A 20319-nucleotide genomic window follows, 5' to 3' on the forward strand; every position below is an offset into this window, starting at 1 on the left:
TCTTTTGAGTTTTAATAGTGTCAAGAACAAGAGTTATGTGTACAAGATGATTATTTTCACTTATGTTATTTTCTATACATTTTAGACTCCGAATCTATAATCTTCCGATTTCCCCAAACTCACACACCTTTGCTTTCCTGTGTAGAAGGACAAGGTGCTCCAAACTAATTCATCCACCAAACTTGCTCTCGGAACTTCAAGTCAAGACTTGTAAACTGTGAGTATACTCGATCCCTTTTTTCCCCTTTACACTTTGGGATGCAACATGTATACCTATTCAAAACAACTTTTATGCTTAAACAAAACATACTCTATCTATGAACGTGACATGAAACTATTATGAATATTTGCTATGCTTGTATGCTCTATGAACGATTTGGAACGTTATATGCTCATTAACTTTGCTAGCCCACCTTAACAATTATAGCGCTATAGGATTAACGCCCCGCCCGCTATTCTATTGGGTATTGTTAAGTTAAACATTACCACCCCACTGAACGATTGGGATTAGGCTATTTTTATGCATTGTATTCATGGGTTTGATCATATTGTACGCCAAAAATTGCATTGCTAGTAAATTTATTCACTTAGTAACATGTTGGATATGAGTTTTATTCTATTATGCTATGTAGTCAAACTTGTATACTCTCCTTTGCTTTTGCATTGAACTCTATTTTAATACATGTTGCAGGTTAATTATTGAGATGATACTCAAGACGAAACAAGATTTAGGGTGGACTAGATACACACCTAGATTAATCTATCTTTTGTTGTTATGTTACAATTTGAAACTATGTTGTTATTTCTATTTGAATCTTGTATGACAATTTAGTATTGCAATGAAATTTGAATTTAATTAAATATTGTCACATAGTGTTATGACGTCTCTAGCAATCTATACACACTTCGTCTCATCCCGATGTTTCCGCCATCGGTTGGGGTGTGACAAAATGTAACTGAACTAATAAGACTAGTTAATGAGACCGGTTAAGGTCACCAATTCAAATAAAGAAAATTTGGTTTGCTTGTAAGCGGTAGATTCGGTATAGCTGAACCGAATAGATAAATTTGAAAACAAAAAAATTTGTTGCTAAAAGTGGAATATTTCACTAAGGACCCTTAAACGGGTCGAGGCGACAAATGCACCAAGAGTTCGATAATATATAAAAGCGATGGAAATCGCTAAGTTAACTAAACTAGTAAAAATAACGGAATTACGTTATTTCAAGTTACATTATGTCATATGAGATACGTAAAAGTTCTGTAACCAAAAAGATATTACCATAATTTTTCTGGTAATGCTAACAATTGGTTAAAGTATGAGTAATGCTTAAGAAATTACTCAAGTCAAACGCATTGATTTTAGAAACTCAATGAACTATGTAAGCAAGGTTTCGAGGACGAAACCTCTTTAAGGGGGTAGACTTGTAACACCCCGAAAACGGGTTTGGTGATTAACCCATGTTAATACTAAAAGACGGGTAAAGTACCGTTAGTGGTAAAATAGCCCGGTGAATATTAGGATTTTAAATAAATAAAACTGATATTAAATAAATGTAGTATAAAGGCTTTTGGAGGAAATAAAGTTTATAGAAGGCCCGACCTAACGGGACCTAAAATAAACTTAGTCATAAATATTCCCGAACCCGCTAAGTTAACTAGGAACATTTAACCTAGTTAATAAGTGGGAAAATTGTTAAAAGAAATAAGTAGGTCGTGGCCTACTTAATAACAAACCAAACACGAGGGGTTAAAGCGGGATAACTAGAAAAGTTATTTAATAAAAACAAACACAAACACACACACAGTGTGTGTTCTGGATCGAGCTCAGGGGCGACCAAGAAGGGTCAAACCCTAATCAACACAATTCCATCAAATTGAAGGGGCAAATCAAGTCCAAATCAAAATCCGAGTATGAATTAGTGATCTCCATTGAAAAAGGAGTCATGAGGTATGTAAATTTCTTGAGAAACCTCTAGTTGAAATTCTGAGCAAACCTAGAGAACTCGAATCTGAACTTGCATGTTTGTTGTTTGGGTGAAATTAGTGATGAAACTATGTCTAGGAATAAACCCTAGTCATGTACTTGTTGAATTGATGTTCATGGTTGTGAATCCATGATCATACACTCATGTGTCAAGTGGGTTTTGATTATGTAGTAAAGATGATGATGTACACATGTTTAAAAACATCATAGTTGCTAGTAGGAACAAGATACTTGAACAATTTGCAAGTTTGAGTAATTGATCATAAGTGATAGTGGTGAATTTTGATGTTAATCTTGGTAAAAATAACTAGTTAGGAACTAGTTAGTAAATATGTAAAATCATGCACATTAGGTGTTTGTTAAAATGCCTAAATGAGAACTAAGTGTTGATAATGTGCCTAATTGAGTCTTGTGAACTTGATAGTGCAATCATATGTGTTAATTGGTGATTTGACTTTTAAATAGTCAAACCGACCATTAATAAGATCGAATGGTAATTGTGATAGAAAATATGTAAGATGGAATAGTCATAATTAATGATGACTAATATAACCGTCTTACGAATTATGATGATAGTTTGACGCTTGACAAGCTAGGTGGAGGCTTGGAAAGGAAGCGGGTCAAACGAAGCAAGAATGGCGGAAAAAGCATAATTCGGATGCAAGGTAAGTATAGCTTACACTAGTCTTAAATTGTGGAATGTTTTCTTATTATATAAATTATGAATGAGATATCTAAACAATTGAAATATGATGTTCCGTCGTGTAGTCGAACGGAACAAGAAAATCAAAGATGATAGAAACCATAATAATGGTTAAAAAGAAGTAAATCGATAAATTGGTCATATTATGTCGAAAGAAATACACGGTTTATATTTAAAATTACCGTACGGTGTTAAACGGGAAGAGTCATGTAGAGGAGATGATAATAAATATCATTTCGCAAAGATAAATGGTCAATTCGGCCAAACGGGTCAAAAGGTGCAGACAACACCTTTTGACTATATAGACTAATGATTCTTTTGTCGAGTCATATGCTTACAGGAATAGATATCCAATGGATATTCGCATCGTTCTAAATTAGCGAAATAAAGCAAGGTATTAAAATCGGGTCTATTTGTTGATCCGAGCCAGGTACGCTTATTTATGATGTATGTAAAAGTGCTAATTTGGTTGAATAATTGGTGGTAGCCCTTCATTGTAAAAGAAGGACCAAAATCGACCCAAACGCCCTTGTAGGCTAAATTGAACAAACAACTCTTAGAGGTTGTTTGGAAAGGAGTCTTATGATTAAACAAAAGTTTAGAACGAGTACGGGTAGTGAAAGATGTAATTCTTGGGCCAAAAGACTCCATATGAGTCTTTGCCGTAAAATGATATTTCAAGAGGTATAAATTCGGAACACATAGATATATACTTTAAATCCAACACATATTTAGTTGTGATGGAAGAGTACTAGATAAGAGATATAGGTTACAATGCTAGATTAGAATGAAAGCGAAATTGAGCTTAAAAGTGCTTAAAATATCCTTAACGGGTCAAAATAAGCATACTAGTGAAAACGGGTTTAATTTGTGAATAAACCTATGTAGAACCTAATATGGTATATCACAATTATTTGATGAAGTGTATGAAATATAGGAATCAAATAAATACGTTTGTTCGATAAAATGCATAACCGGGTCAAAATTTGGTATAAAGGGTAATAAGCCGAAGACTTAGAAGTCTTAAATTTTGTTAAGCCGAATGTCAGATATTAACTCCAAATGATGGAGAATCAAATTACAAACACGTAGGAAGAAACGGTAGGCCAAACGGACAAGTGGTTTGAAAGATACGGAAGATTTCGTGTCAAATTACGGCAAAAATGGAAAACTGGATGCAGGGTCCACCGTAAATTACGGTGGCTACGGTGCCACCGTAATTTACGGTGGAGATGAAAAGCCTTACGGTGGCCCCCTACTAGTTTACGGTAGGGGCATATAAAACCAGTGGCCACCGTAAATTACGGTGCCACCGTAATTTACGGTGGAGGTCAGGTTGAAATTTTTGTTTTTGTTATCAATTGTTTCTCGGACTCGTTTAGACACGTTTTAAGTCCTGTATGACTAAAGCATTTCATGTTATTCAAATGTAGGTACTTTTGGATGCGGGAAGACGATCAAGCTCAGTGAATAACCGAACACGATAAAGACACACGCTTCCGCACTTTGACACATAGTAAATTTTAAACAACGAATTTAATCACGTTATGTAGAATAACTTATGATTTGTAAAAGTTTTAATAAACCCGTTTTTTTATAGCATGTGTAGTCTTAACTACACATCTAATCGTTGGTAATTACATACAAAATCGTTAATTAGTAACTAGGTTGTTACAGTTACGTGACATTTATAAGAACCATCACCGCAATCACCCCATCCATCGTATATCGAGTATATCCGTTAGTTTTTTTTAAGATATTACTACACAAAATTACATTTATGCAACTCGTGTAGTACAGGAGTTTTTTAAAAAAATATAATTTTTTTATTATGTAGTATATAAAATTAGATTTATTCAATCCATATAATACATAGGATTTGGTTTATAAAGATATAACTTTCTATTGTTTGGTATATAAAATTACATGTGCTCAACCCGTATAACACATGAGGTACTTAAAAAATGTAACTTTTCATTATTTAATATATAAAATTAAAGTTACTCAACCCATACAATACACGGGGTTCTCAAAGATATAACTTTTCTTATTATTTAATATATAAAATTACATTTATTCAACCCGTGTAATACACGGGGTTCTAACCTATTATCTTAGTATAATTCATTAATTTGATATTCGTAATGTCTGAAGAGATATAACACCGGATCTTTTATATCAAGTAAATTTATCGCACAATATCTTGAGCCGGTGGGTCAAGATTGTGTCGAGTTCAACTACAACACTTGTCCTATAGTGTCTTCGACTGTCACCATCAATATGGTTACGCTTACATAGGGTCTCCCACCACTTGATAATGACAAGTACATATATTAGACCATGGGGTATGGTGAGGTTAGTCCCTAAAGAGACCACCCGCCACGTAGGCGCCACCTCACCAAGAGTGGAGGACCATCCTGTTGGTGACTACACAAGGGTGTGGAAGACTACCCACTTTCAATAAAAAAATCAATATATAATAAAGGAGATAGAGAGAGAGGGGGGCCACCAATGAAAAGTCAGCCAATCACATAGCCCCGTCGCCTCCGTCTTGCAGAGGACGCCGGAGACGCGACGCCAAGGAGGGGGCGGTGTGGGACGCCTGCAACGAGCCGGAACGGGTAGGGGACGGCCCCCATACCCTTTGGTCTTAGTGACGTTAGGGTGAAAGGGGTGGTCACCTGTTGAGGAGAAGTAAACTCTCCACCCATCCAATCATATCTTGTCATGTCAATTCCTCTCTCTAAGGCTGGTGGGGGCGGTGCGTTATAGCACCGTGATACACATACATAACGCGTGGAAAAAACATTATTTCCACCGCCACCTAAAAGTCCACGCGTGATAAAGTCCACGAATTCAAATTTCGTTATTTTCTTCACGGCGTGATAGTTTTTTTTTTTTTTTTTTGAGGGTAATTGTTGGTTGGGGGAAATTGTTGGGTGTGGTGGTGAGTGATGACCATTGCCACCAAAAAAATGTTGTGAGTGATGGAAAAATGGTTGATGACATGGCGGAACTTGATTGGGTGCTTGTGAGTGATAGAATTCTATCACTAGTGACCACCCCCACCCCCCTAAGTCCTCTCTTGTACTAAAACATAAGGGATGGTCATCTCTCTTGGGGAGGGGTAAACTATTTTTTTTAAATATAAAAAACAAAAAAAATATGTTTGCTTGAAAAGAGCGGGCCCCACCATTATTTAACTCTCTATCTCCTTCCACTCTTCTTCCCCTATGCGGTAAACAGCCACCGCTTCTTTACTCAATCACCGGGTGGGGAGGGTCAGCGGCAGTGTTGCCGCGCGACAAACCCATTCAGCGGTGCGTTATCCACACCCACCCCGTTCACCCTTAGAGAATTCAGGCCATTTTCTCTCACTTCTCTCTCTTACTTGATTATTTTCTTTATTTCAATAGTTGTCTTATGCTCACACTCAAGCGTGACCATAGAGAGATTTCATTTGTGGTGATGGCAACTGTGGTCTATATTGTAGGATGAGTCGATTAGTTCAAGTAAGTGATATGAGACCAATCCCAAAGAAGTATCCATTTAAATCCAATTGGTGGAGAATTTGCAAAAAAATACAGTTATAAGCTATAATAACAAATAAAATAATAATTAAAGTAAATACAAATCAAAACTCCCTCTTTGCTCTTCTTCACTGACCTTTCTCTCTTCGGTGTACCACATCACGGCTAGTCCTTCATTCTGACCTCTCTTCCCTTGCCACTCTACTTCCTCTTCCACCTCATTCTTCTTCTTTGTCTTCTCTTTCTCAAACTTAATTTTTGAGATTTACTATTTGATATCTAGGGCCTCATTTAGGGCAAGTGGGCAACAAATAAACCAAACTTTCGAAGAACAACTCGTGAATTGTTCGTTCATTTATGTTCGTGAACGTCCGGTAACGTGTTCGATAGTTCATTAGTGTTTTTAGTTTTTGTATTTTTATATTTTATTTAAATAGTTCAAAATTCCAACAAATAAAATACTTAATAAGTGACAGTGTTCATGAATGCTTGTTAGCATTCGTTTGTTTCCCGTTGTGTTCATTAACATTAGTTTGTTCTCATTTATGTTCATCAACCTCTGTTTTCGTTAGTTGCCTAAAATAAACAAACAAGCACAAACAAGTTCATTTCCTTATCAAACAAACACATACATAAGATCTCGTTCGGTAAGTGTTCATGAAAAGTTCGTAAACACGTATATTTCTTAATAAACGAACACGAACAAGGCCTTGTCCGTCTTCGTTTGATTCTTTTGGAACCCTACATATCTTGGTGTTTAGCATGAATGTATGCTTGTTTATTTTTCCTATAGAATCATCAATATACACAATACATCAAAAGCAAAATGCCATATTTAGTTATTTATGCAACAGGGTAGCGATATGGTAAAAAGTGTCTAAAATGTAAGAAGGGTAAGGAGTGTTTTAAACCATTGGATATTTGATCTAATGGTTGAAATCAATAGGCTATAAATTGTAAATTGTGTTTTAATTAGAAGGACCTTATGTAAAAATTGAAGGGCAATAGTGACTTTTCCAACGTTTCAAAATATGGTAACCGTTTCTGTAACACCCCGTGTTTTCCCAAAAGTCAAAGTCAAAGTCAAGAGTTGACTGTTATTGGAATTAAAGATCAATAAAGATTAATTTCATTTTAGTTTCATTTTGATTTTCATATTATTTGGAGTAAGTGTTGTATAATCAAACTAATCGGCCGATAATCGAACTGTGAATCAACGACCGACTGTGAATGATAGGAAGTAACAATGCAATAAAGCTAGTCAATCAATAATCAAGCTAATCAAACCAATCATCGAACTCAAGTGTGGATAATTTTAATGCTTTTATACGTGTGTGTGTGCCTTACGTGTTACTTGTGCATGTTACTTTTATGTTAAAAGGTGTGGTGAATCAATCAAATCAATCGAGACTCGAAGGATAATCAAACACAATCGAAACCGACTTTGAAAATAGGTTGTAAGGATGCTTGTATGTTAGATATAGTAGTTGGGACTGAAAGTAATTTGAATAGAAACTCTATCCCACTCTACTCCTCCATTATCGAACTCGAAATATCAAAAATCGACGCGAAACACTCAAAACCAGGCAAGCCGATCGAACAGGGCAACCTGATCGAACAGGCTAGCCGATCGAACAGGCTGTTCGATCGGGCAGCCGCTCGATCAGGGATGCTGTTCGATCAGCCAACCCTTTCCACTTTTGGAAGCCTATAAATAGGGCTGTCCTTGTCAAGCTTTCCACTTTTGGAAAAGCTCTGACCGACCAGCCTTCTATTCTCGCCATTTCTCAGATTTCTCTCAAACCTGTAAGTATTTTACTCCAATCTTTGTACAATCTTGTTCATTAATCGATTCTCCATCTTTCTATCTTTCAAAATCTGAATTCCAACCGTGAAATCACCAAGATCTAGGTGTTCTTGGGTGATGTCATCATGGTGTTCTTCAAGAACACTAAGTTTGGCATCATTCCACCATGAATGACTTAGATCTAACCGATTTCCACATAAATAACCTAAAATCTACCAAAGATCTTAACATTTCACGGTGGAAAAGGATTGGAAGATGGGTTTTCATCTATCTTTCAACTCTTTTACACTCAAAACGGTGAAAACGAGACTTGAACCGATTTATAAATCAATCTAAACAAACACATGGTTCAAGATTCGGGTTCTACCGAGAGATATACCGATTTCGGGTTCAACGTTAAACTTAGGTTCCAAATCGTCTCTGACCGAGTTTGGGTGATTCCTGCTCGAGTCAGTGGGCTAAGTGGGGGACTTCAGTTTTGTGGTTCAACTCGTAGTCAAACTATTTCCAAATCACACCAAGTAACGGGAATAACCAAGTGTTAAGAGATAGGCTAACCAGGTCAGAATGCTGGCCGAACGGTTAGGCTGTCCGATCGGACAGCCCAACCGATCGAGCAACACCAGCCGATCGACCGGGCTAACCGATCGACTAGCACTTAGACCCACCAACTCACAAAAGTGTAGTATTGACGAGGTACTGTTCGATCGACTACGCCACTCGATTGAACATTACTGCTCGAATCATGAGATACTATACTTCAACACTTAACCTTTTCGAAACATTGGAATGTCACCCGATCGAGTGACACTTTGCCAAACCTCAGCTGCTAACCGATCGGTTGGACCAACCGATCGAACAGACCGTTCGATCGGCCAACTTGAAAGGTAATGCTGCAAAAACTTCAAAAATACAAACCATCATACACAAACACATCCTTCACATCAAAGGAAGAAACAATCCACTTGAAGGAACCAGCCGATCGAGCCAGCCGGCCGATCGAACGGGACGTTCGAACGGACTTTAACCCAATCGAACAGCCCACTCGATCGAACAGCCGTCCGATCGAATGGTCTATCCGATCCAGTTTCCACTGTTCACTTTTTCCGCATTACTCATTGTATTGTTATCGAACTATTCAGGCTAACCTACTCTCTGTGCTCCTTTCAATCCACAACCAACCACTGTGAGTATACTCGATCCCTTTTTGCTTTCAGCACTTTTGGGTGTTACATACGTAATCTATCAAATTCACAAACGACACAAACTATTTGAACGCTAACCTACTTGCATGTATTACTTGACTAAATGATTGCTGTTTATTATGTTTACACGTGGAGTGCTATCTGCCTGCTTTAGCAACGTAGTACTATAGTTTGGACTCAGCACCCGTTCACACGGGGGTTGCTAAGGACAATTACTTGCATGGATTACAGTGGTAATCATGTATTGCGAACTGTCTCGGACAGTCAACTCGAAGTCGTTGGTATCGATGGTCCCATGTTGATAATTTACATGCATCGTTTGCCCTTGTGTACGTGCTTGGTTATGCGTAACTTTTTCGAACCTTATATGCTATATCAAACTTGTGTACTCACCTTTACATTACATGTATTGACTTTTATTTTAACGTATGTGACAGGTGTTTAAGCTACTAGCGTGCTAGGGAAGCGAGGCAATAATAAGCTTCTAGGAGCCTGTGACCTTAGGACAGTGTCCACATACCTGCTCCAGGGCCATAATTATCTGTAGATCTTGTACTGGCACCTGTAGTCAGTAAGATCTACAGTTAGCCGTCTAGAAGTCTTAAAACAATATTTAAATTCGGCCTGTAATAATTAAGAATCTGAGTTGTCGGAACAGTTCCCATATTGTTTAGTTGATTTCTATGATAACTTGTTATTATTTGGGACACGGTATGGGACGTGTTATATAACTGAATTGTATGATAGTTGTTGTGGAAACTTCTGAACAATCTGTTTCGCTCAGTGCCGCGCCCCGATGATTCCGCCATCGGTTGGGGTGTGACAGTTTCAAAACCCCCATCAACCTTCCTAAAGATCAGCGAATTATATGGTAACCAGCGAATTATATGGTAACCGTCATCAATCTCCAAAAAATCAACGAATTTCTTCATACTTTATCATAAATAGATCTATAATCAGATTCATGGCGTGGTGTTTTAAAAAACTGGATAAATTGACTATGATTCAGGTCATTGTGTTTTATCTGGAGACATTGTTCATGTCGTGGTGTTTTATACGCTTATGATTCAAGTCATGGTGTTTTATCTGGAGACATTGTTCATGGCGTAGTGTTTTATCAATAGAAAACGTTCACAGATTTTAAAACACCATGACTATGATTCAAGTCATGGTGTTTTATCTTGAGACATTGTTCATGGCGTGGTGTTTTAAAACATCTATGATTCAAGTCATGGTGTTTTATCAGGAGACATTGTTCATGGCGTGGTGTTTTATCAATACAAAAACATCCCCAGATTTTAAAACACCATGACTATGATTCAAGTCATGGTGTTTTATCTGTAGACATTGTTCATGGTGTGGTGTTTTAAACATCTATGATTCAAGTCATGGTGTTTTATATGGAGACATTGTATAATCAGATTCATGGCGTGGTGTTTTAAAATAACTGGATAAATTGACTATGATTCAAGTCATGGTGTTTTATCTAGAATCCAGAAAACATTGTATTGTGATTACATCCATGGTGTTTTAACATCTGGACAATCAAAATACAAAACATTCCCAAATTTTAAAACACCATGACCATGATTCAAGTCACGATGAGAAATGAGGATGACGAAGATGAAAGACGATGACGGTGAATGATTTGTGGAGACGAAAGAAATTGGTGACGGTGGTCGGATATGCATGTGTGTTCAAATCGGAGAAGATGACGTGAAGATGATGATGAAACAATCAATCCCTAAAAATTCTCATGGCCAGTTTTTTTTCAGTTATATTGTAAATCAATTAAATGACAAAAATGTACAATTACTAATCTACCCTTTTGAATTAATTAAGAGGAGGGACACTTATCATTCCAAGATTATTTCTTACACTTCTTACAAAAGATGGACTTTTTACAAGATCCTTTACCTTATGCAACATATCTTTAATTTTTACTTTTTTAGGGATCAAAACACAAAGTCAATAAAACACGAGGGACTCTTTTTTCAACTTAAAAGCACAAAAGTTAAAAATGTCACGTAAAACGGTTTGTCGATACACCAAAAACTACCCGCAAAAAAAAAATCCCAAAAAACCGTCGAGTTGTGGGAGTTATCTGAAGGGTTTTTGTAGGGTTTTGTGCCGAAGTTACTTACACACACTTATCCTCCATAACTCGTACAGAATAATGGGTTCTTTGAAGAACGAAACAGAGCATCTAAATGGAGAAGAAGAAGAACCAATTTTATTGGAGCAAAACCAGAGGTTTTGTATGTTTCCAGTTAGATACAATCAACTTTGGGAGATGTATAAGAAAGCACAAGCCAGTTTCTGGACTGGTAATGTTTATTAATATTATTATTTCAATCAGTTTGTTATCCTGTTTTTATGTATTTCAGAAAGTTAACAAATTGGGTATTTATTCTTGCTTCATATTGTTGTTGTATGTGATAATTTGAGTTCTTGCTGATAATCTTTATATGATTATGTTCTTGTTGTTGTTCTGTGTTTTTTTTAACCATAAAGTAGGTGTTTTTTGTTTCTTGATTGTATAGTTTCATCAGTTGGGTATTTTTCTTGCTTCAAAAGATTACAGTTTTCATAATTGTATATGATGTTTTGCTCTTTTTTATTTCTGTAATTCAAGAAATTTAACAATTAGGTGTTTATGCTTGCTTCAAGTTATTATTGTGATTTCTGAGTTCTTGCTGATAATCTTTATATGATTATGTTCTTGTTGTTCTGTTGGTTTTTTGTATATTACAATAATAGTATATGGTTTTTTTTTTTTTTTTTTTTTTTTTTTTTTTTTTTTTTTTTTTTTGTATTTTGATTGTACTGTTTCATCATTTGGGTGTTTTTCTTGCTTTAAAAGATTACATTTTATATGATTGTATATGGTGTTTATTAGTTTCCGTTCAATCAATTTCTTGCCCTTTTTCTGTAATTCAAGAAATTTGACAAATTGGGTGTTCATTCTTGCCTCAAATTATTGTGCTTTTTGTTGTGTTCTTTTTTTTTCGCCCCGCTTGCGGTATGCACATATAATGTATATATGTGTGGGCCATCGGGGGGCAAAAGTGAAAGTGCACTAATTTTAATGTTATTTTACTAATTTCGTGAAAATAACGTTAAAAGCTGAGGATGGTTAATCAGGCATCATGTGGTGGCGTTGATAGCTGAAAGACAAAAGGGTACATACACTAATCGGTCTTTGTCCCGATTGTTGAGTGTTATGTGCCTTATTCCTACGGGGTAGAGGTAAGGCTGTCTACATCTTACCCTCCTCAGACCCTATTTTGCTTTGCTATTGGTGGGATTTACTGAGCTTGATGATGATGATGATGATGATGATGATGTTGTTGTTGTTGTGTTCTTTTTGTTTTATGTAACAATCTGAGTTCTTGCTGATAATCTTTGTATGATTATGTTCTTGTTGTTCTGATAGTTTTTTGTATTTTACCATAAAAGTATGTTTTTTTATTTCTTGATTGTACAGTTTCATCATTTGGGTGTTTTTCTTGTTTAAAAAGATTACATTTTTTATGATTGTATATGATGTTTTCTTGTTCTATATGGTTATTCATCTATATATGTTTTTTTCTTGTTTTTCAGCTTGTAACTCGGGTATTCACTCTCTTGGGTATTAGATCATACAAACCCGAATTTGAATAAAGATTTTAATTTTGCTGTCAACTGAATACTAGTTTTACATGTTTCTCTGTTAATAATTTAGGGTTGTTTTTTTGGTTCAGCTGAGGAGGTTGATCTCTCTTTGGATGTACAACAATGGCAAAATTTGACCGAATCCGAGAAGCAATTTATAAGCCATATTTTAGCCTTTTTTGCTGCATCAGATGGAATTGTTTTGGAAAATCTCGCTGCAAGATTTTTAAACGACGTTCAAATACCCGAGGTTTCTTTTTATTTATTTATTTATTTTTATGCATTGTTTCAGGTTATAAGTTGTGGGATTGTGTGAATCTGTGACTAATTTGAGATGTTGTGTTAATAGGCTCGAGCATTTTACGGGTTTCAAATTGCAATGGAGAATGTACACTCCGGTAGAGCTTTTTACACTTAGCAGTTTAGTTTGTATATGTTCATTTAGAGTTTTCTTTTCTTTTAGGCTGATTCTAAACACCCCCCCCCCCCCTTGTGAGAGGAAAACTGCCGGTCCCACGCGGGCCCCACCTGTAAGTATGTGAGAGGAGTGGGGTGTAATAAGTAATTGGGGGGGGGGGGGTAGAAAGTAGCACCATTCTTTTAACTAATTTTTTGTGTGTGCGGGTGTGTGTGTTTTTGTAGAAATGTATAGCTTACTTCTGGAAACATTCGTTAAGGATTCAAAGGAAAAGTACAGATTGTTTAATGCAATTGAAAACATTCCTTGTATTGCAAGAAAGGCCCAATGGGCTTTAAACTGGATTAAAAGGTAAATTTTTTTTACCTGACTCACTTAATTAGATTAAAACTTTTCCTTACTGTCTGTGCTTGCATTTTCGTGCAGCTCCAATTCATTTGCTGAAAGACTCGTCGCCTTTGCATGTGTCGAAGGAATATTTTTCTCAGGAAGGTACGGCAGTATTTACTTTCAGAATATACATCCAACTTAAAAACCATTTTGGTATTTGTTTACCAACTAGTTGGTGCCCCGCCCGCGTTGCGGGCCGAGGGCGGAATAATTCATATTTTAGTTAGGGGATCGTAATTTTTAACGAGGGTAAAATCGTAAATTTTAGTTAGGGGAAAACCATATTTTTATTTTGAACTGGAGGAAAAAAAACGTAATTTTGAATTGAGGGTGAAAGCGTAATTTTGAACCGAGAGGAAAATCGTAATTTTTAGCTGGGGGCAGAAGCATAATTTTAGCTTGAACTGGGGGCAAAAACGTAAGTTTAAAGTGGATGTAAAATAATAAACTGGTGTAAAAGCGTAATTTTGAGATAGGGGGAAAACATATTTTTATTTTGAGCTGGGGCGAAAACGTAATTTTGGCGGAGGGTAAAAGCGTAATATTTGAACCGAGGGCAAATTTGTAATTTTTAGCTGGGGGTAACAGGGTAATTACTTTTTGAACTTGGGGCAAGAACGTAATTTTAAACTGGGGGCAAAAACGTAAATTTAAAGCGGATAAAAAATAATAAACTGGTTGGTCCAATGATGTATTGCTCGCCGCCCATTTTGACCAATGGCAGGGAAACACTATTCCCCCTGCCATGGTAAATGTATATGTAGGAAATTTTTGTATGTGGGGAAGGTTATTGTACAATAGCCCCTTAACGTGCGAAGGTACGAAGTAAATTATGCATGTTCATTTTTAAAATTTACAAAATTAAAATCCCATATGCAATCAAACATGAAAAGTACGCATGGGTTGGGGTAACCCTAATTACACACGTTACAAACATAATTACGCACGTTATTTTCTGACTTCGTACCTTTGCATGTTAAAACAAATTTGTATTTAAAACTTTCACTATATAATATATGATTTATAATTTTATGTGTAAATTCACTTTCTTTGTTTTTTTTTCAGCTTTTGCTCAATTTTTTGGCTAAAGAAGAGAGGATTAATGCCAGGGTTGACTTTCTCAAATGAACTTATATCCAGAGACGAGGGTCTACATTGTGACTTTGCTTGTCTGCTCTACAGGTAATTTCCGTTCGCCCATTTAGTTGAAAAAAAAATGTTAAGATAATATTGAAGAAGCCTGATCTGATCTTGATTTACAGTTTATTACAAAAGCAGCTTCCTTTGGAAAAGGTCGATGAAATAGTGCACGAAGCAGTTGAAATAGAGACCGAATTCGTTTGTGAGTCGCTTCCATGCGCGCTTATTGGCATGAACGCGACACTCATGAGCCAATACATAAAGTTTGTTGCTGACCGCCTCTTGGTATGATTTATATATCTGTACATGATAGTCTTGTTTTTTTAGTAACATTATTAGAATGCATTAAAAGGACATTTTACATAATAGTCTCTATAATTAACAGGTTTCATTGGGCTGTCAAAAGAAATACAATGTAGAAAACCCGTTCGATTGGATGGAGTTCATTTCACTTCAGTAAGTATCATCAATCTCTAATGAATCTTTGTCTTTCATTTTTATAAATTAAACTAGGTTAGTTGACGCCGCGCGTTGCGGCGAAATAAAGCAAATAATAATGTAAAACGAACGTTATTTGAAAATGAAGTACGTTGGGTAGAAAACCAAACCGACAAATCGGTTCAGTTTATCTTCGTACCATTTTACGATACCAAATAAATACTCTAGTTTGAATACAACTTCGTTTTTAATAGAACTTATACCAGAATGTCGAGGGAAAAAATAAGCACAACTATGTACTTAAGGGTTTGGAAACAGATTAACGAACGTAAGTTATTAAAGAAATATCAAATTAATTGATAAATGAACTACGATTTAAAAAAAGAAATATTAAAACAAAATATAAATAATAAAGAAAATATGATTTTAGAAATAGGAAAAAAATGAAAATATGTTAGGCTATACTATTAAAATAATAAAATATTAAAAAACAATATCATCATCATCATCATACTTGGTAAATCCCACCAATAGTAAAGCTAAGGTAAGGTCTGAGCAGGGTAAGATGTAGACAGCTTACCTCTATCCCGTAGGATTAGAAAGACTGCTTCTAGTGAGACCCCCGGCTCAATATATTATTATAAATTTAAAATGACTATTGATGTTCCTTCTTTGAGCAGAGGAAAAGCAAACTTCTTTGAGAGGAGAGTGGGTGATTATCAAAAGGCTTCTGTTATGTCAAACCTTCAAGACTCTGCCCAGAACTTTGTCTTCAAATTGGATGCAGATTTTTAGCCAAAATAATTTTTATGATCTTTATAAATATTGAAATTTACAGGGGATTGTAACATTTGATATATGGTTTGATTAAATCAATAAACATTACTACTACGTGTATGCATAAGTTGGTTTGTACCATATGGATAGATTATATATGTATCTTAAGTTTCTGACTTTTATCATAAATAAAATCTTGTCGTTATAAGTTATCGATGATGTTGATACGAGAGTTGTGTAGGGTGTGCATGAGATTTGTAGCGGTGTGATGGAGAGAGCACTTCAGATTATGACATCTCTTTACGTTTTTTTAATGGCGTAATTTCGATAAAAACTGAAAACGGACCAACAAGAGACTGCAACGCGCTACAGCTCTTTACATGGTTCCGTTTTATAGAGGAAAAGTGGGGCAATACTAATTGATCAATTTCATATGGATCCTAATCCACGGACCTATCATGGATTTCTATTTGAAACGTGGTATTATTATCTTGTCTTTGACTACTTATCACTGGGCCACAGCCCAAGTGGCAAAAAAATATCGGTTAATTTGATGTTAAATTAGATGTTATTGGGTTACAAATTAGGGTTTAAACAAGCCCAGAGGCTCGAGAGCTACTTGTTATCGGCTCGATTAAAAGCTCGAACAAGCCGAGCTTTAACGAGCCTGAGCCCGAGTTCGAGCCTCATAAAGAGCTCGTATAGTTATCGAGCCTGAGCTCGAGCCTGAAATACAAAGCTCGTTTAGGCTCGCGGGCCTAAACGAGCCCAAACAAAAATTTATTTTATATAATAAAATAGTAATGATGAAAACATTGGCGAGCCGAGCTCGAGCAGAGCTTTGGCTCGTTTAAGCTCGAGCTTTTAGCTCGTCTGAAATTGTTCTTAAAATAGCTCAAGCTTCATAAAAACATGACGAGCCAAGCTCGAGCCCAGTCAAGCTCGGGCTCGGCCCGACTCGTTTACACTTCTAGTTACAAATGGTCGATAAAGATATAAAAAGGCAAAATGTTATGTCTATAACATAGGTTAAAGTTTTGTTAATAGTTTTTTTTTTAATTAAATCAGGTTACTGTTGTTTTGTATGACGTTCAGATAAGTTCTTTTTTTTTATCGTATTCGAAATTGTATTTACATAAAACTAATTAGCAGCTTTTAGCTTTTTTTATACATGATGGTATTATTATGCCTCGTGCTTTATTGCTTTGGGTGATTTGAAAAGAAAAAAGATTGGTTTTTTTTATCTCAAAATTTTTCATCGTCTTTTGCAATTTTTACTTCACAAAATTTATTTTTAACTTTTAACCTAAAAGTCAGGGCCGGATTTGGGCCTGTGCAAGAGGTGCCATCGCACAAGGCCCAAAACATTTAGGGGCCCAAATAGTTTAAAAAAATAATATATATTTTATATATAAATTTGTTGCAGGAAAAAAGAAACATAGTAGTCCTTTGTCTCAATGGATGAAAGAGCTGAATTGAGAGTCAGAGACTCCAGGTTCGAATCCCCCAGTTGTATTTTTCATTTTTAATTCATGTTCTGTATTTGTTTTTCATTTTTATTTTTTCATTTTTAATTCATGTTCTGTATTTGTTTTTCATTTTTATTTTTTCATTTTTAATTTATGTTATGTTTTTGTTTATAGCTAACTAGGTTATTAACCCGTGTATTACACGGGGTTGAATAAATAAATTTTATATACTAAATAATAAAACAATATATCTTTAAATACCTCATATATTGTACGGGTTGAATAAATATAATTTTATACATTAAATAATAAAAAATTATATCTATAAGAACTATATTGTACGGGTTGAATAAATTGTAATTTTATATACCAAAATAAAAAAAAGTTATATCTTTAAAACCACGTGTAATACACGGGTTGAATAAATGTAATATTGTTTACAAAATAATAAAATAATACATCTTTAAAAAACCTCATTTATTACACGGGTTGAATAAATTTAATTTTATATACCAAATAATACAAAAATACATCTTTAGAATAATATCTTATTAGAAAAATAGAAGAATGGTATTCAAAATTTAAAGTAGGATGAAATTTAATATTAGCTCATTATTTATTTATTTATTTAATTAATATAAGATAAGTTTGGAAGTGAACCGAGAAAATCATAAAATAAATGCTTACAATGAATGATAGGTGTCACACATTAATGTTTTATTATATAGCATAGTATAGATATATATTTAGATTGATATAAATAGATTATTACATTGTAGTAAAATTTGTTAACGAAGTCTCAATAAATACCCTTTATTTAAAACTTGTGAATGTAACGAAGTCTCAATAAATTTAACCATTTATTTAAAACTTGTAAATGTAGAAATGATAAATAATATTAGTTAATTGTATTTTAAGTTTCGTAAAATCTATTTGATACCAACCTAAACAAAACGTTCAAATACATAGTTAATATCAAGAGTAAATTACGATTTTGGCCCCTGTGGTTATATCACTTTTACCCTTTTAATCAAAAAATGAATTTTTTTAACATCTGAGCCTCCAACGCGTTTTTTTCTAATCCTTTTGGCCCTAAACACTAACCCTATCCATTTACTTTTAGGGGCAAAAATGGTTAGAAAAAATAACGTTGTGGTCCAAAATGGTTAGAAAAAAAGACATTGAGGGCTCAGATGGTAAAAAATTTCTTTTTGAGCTAAAAGGGTAAAAATGATATAACCACATGGGCCAAAATCATAATTTACTCTAATATCAATTTAGGTAAATAAGTTTGAATTTAAAGTAAATAGATAAACATAAAAGTAATAATTAAACTAAATAATATTTAGTAGGAGGATTATCTATAATTAATTAGAAAAGATTAAAATAAAATAATAATTATCCGTAAGACATGGTCTAATATAATGACAAGTGTCTCAAAAATGGTTTCTTTTATTATATAGTATAGATTTCAGCTTGTTTTATTAATAGGGGAAAAAAGGCTATTTTTTAGTTTTAATTTTGATTTTTCACATCTAAATTTGGGCTTCCACAAATTTGCAAGTTCATTCATTTTTTCTTTTTATTTAATCATTTACCTAATAAACTTTACATGTTTTCTTGTAGGTTTTTATTCTCATTTGTCATTTAACCATTTACAATATAAACTTAAAAGAACTCAATAAGTTAATATCTAGTTCTTTTTTTTAATTTATATGAAAAGGATCGTGTTGCCAAACTAATTTGGGTATATTTATGTATATTCAGTTATTTTGCTACACTACTTTTGTTTTATTTATTTTATAACAATTATAGTCGTATTGTGTTTTTTGATATACGGTTGATGAGTTTATATATTATAAGGAGGGGCCCAAATTTTTTTGTTTCGCACGGGGCCCAAAAGTATTTTATCATTTTCGGAGACGGCCCTGCTAAAAGTTTTTTATTGTTTGTAATTTAACCTCACAACTTTTTTACTTTCAATTTTAGTCCCTTATACTTTTCATTTTTCGCAGATTCTCGTTTTACATTTCGTTCTAAATTTTTGAGTTAATGAGTTGATTTGATTTGATTTTTGTTTTATAGGTTTCTATAACCTCTCAGTTTAAAAAGAAATATTAAAGTCATTTCGGTTATTGAAAAAGATTGTTCGACTAATCATCAGATAACTTTCGACTTTGTGACGAACCGAATCGATACCAACAACGGTGGCCGTATTGTTATTATCGGAGTCGGTATCTATTTCTTTTTTATGGTTTTAAATGTAAAGCACTTTTTGGGCATACCATGACTTTAAACAAAGTGCCGGTACAATACTGATACTGTAACAAACCGATACAGACCTAATTTCCTTGCATAACAAACCAAACGAATTCCCACCGCATCGTACAGGGAATTTATGCTAGTATAATTATATATATTATATATATTATATATATTATTGTTGAAGAATGAGGAATAGTAATTTTAAATTTAAAATAATATATAGTTTTTTTTAACATTTTATTATTTTAATATTATAATACCTCATCGTTGAAGACGATGAATAGCAATTTTAAATTTAAAATAATATATAACTTTTTTAATATTTTATTATTTTAATATTATAATACCTTATTATTATATTTATTTTTAACATATTTCCTTTTTTTATTTTTTTAACCATATTCCCTTTTTTTCATTTACTTTTTGTTTTTTATGGTTTTTTTAATGATATCACCTTTATCAATCAATTTAATATTTTTTTTATAACTGTCATTTGTTAATAAAAAAAACTTAAGTACGCAATTGTATTTATCCCC

At 34.2% G+C, this 20319-nt stretch overlaps 1 protein-coding gene across 1 annotated transcript; it reads left to right on the forward strand.

The window, feature by feature from the left end:
* The first annotated feature begins 11277 nt into the window (after positions 1 to 11277).
* Positions 11278 to 16229, forward strand: LOC110894096 (ribonucleoside-diphosphate reductase small chain A). The gene is made up of 9 exons (XM_022141270.2): positions 11278 to 11559; positions 12976 to 13136; positions 13236 to 13284; positions 13529 to 13655; positions 13731 to 13796; positions 14760 to 14876; positions 14957 to 15119; positions 15220 to 15290; positions 15953 to 16229. The coding sequence occupies exons 1-9, from the start codon at positions 11409 to 11411 to the stop codon at positions 16065 to 16067; spliced, it is 1020 nt and encodes a 339-aa protein (XP_021996962.1). The 5' UTR covers positions 11278 to 11408; the 3' UTR covers positions 16068 to 16229.
* The last annotated feature ends 4090 nt before the right edge of the window (positions 16230 to 20319 follow it).

This window comes from Helianthus annuus, chromosome 12, assembly GCF_002127325.2.
Source record: "Helianthus annuus cultivar XRQ/B chromosome 12, HanXRQr2.0-SUNRISE, whole genome shotgun sequence".
In the NCBI taxonomy this organism is placed as follows: Eukaryota; Viridiplantae; Streptophyta; class Magnoliopsida; order Asterales; family Asteraceae; genus Helianthus; species Helianthus annuus.

What these genes read in the sequence shown, in the direction of transcription:
- LOC110894096 (XM_022141270.2), top strand. Translation starts at nt 11,409, where the DNA reads ATGGGTTCTTTGAAGAACGAAACAGAGCATCTAAATGGAGAAGAAGAA. An exon ending in ACGACGTTCAAATACCCGAG is followed by an intron (nt 13,137 to 13,235) that starts GTTTCTTTTTAT and finishes TTGTGTTAATAG; the next exon opens with GCTCGAGCATTTTACGGGTT. An exon ending in GCTTTAAACTGGATTAAAAG is followed by an intron (nt 13,656 to 13,730) that starts GTAAATTTTTTT and finishes ATTTTCGTGCAG; the next exon opens with CTCCAATTCATTTGCTGAAA.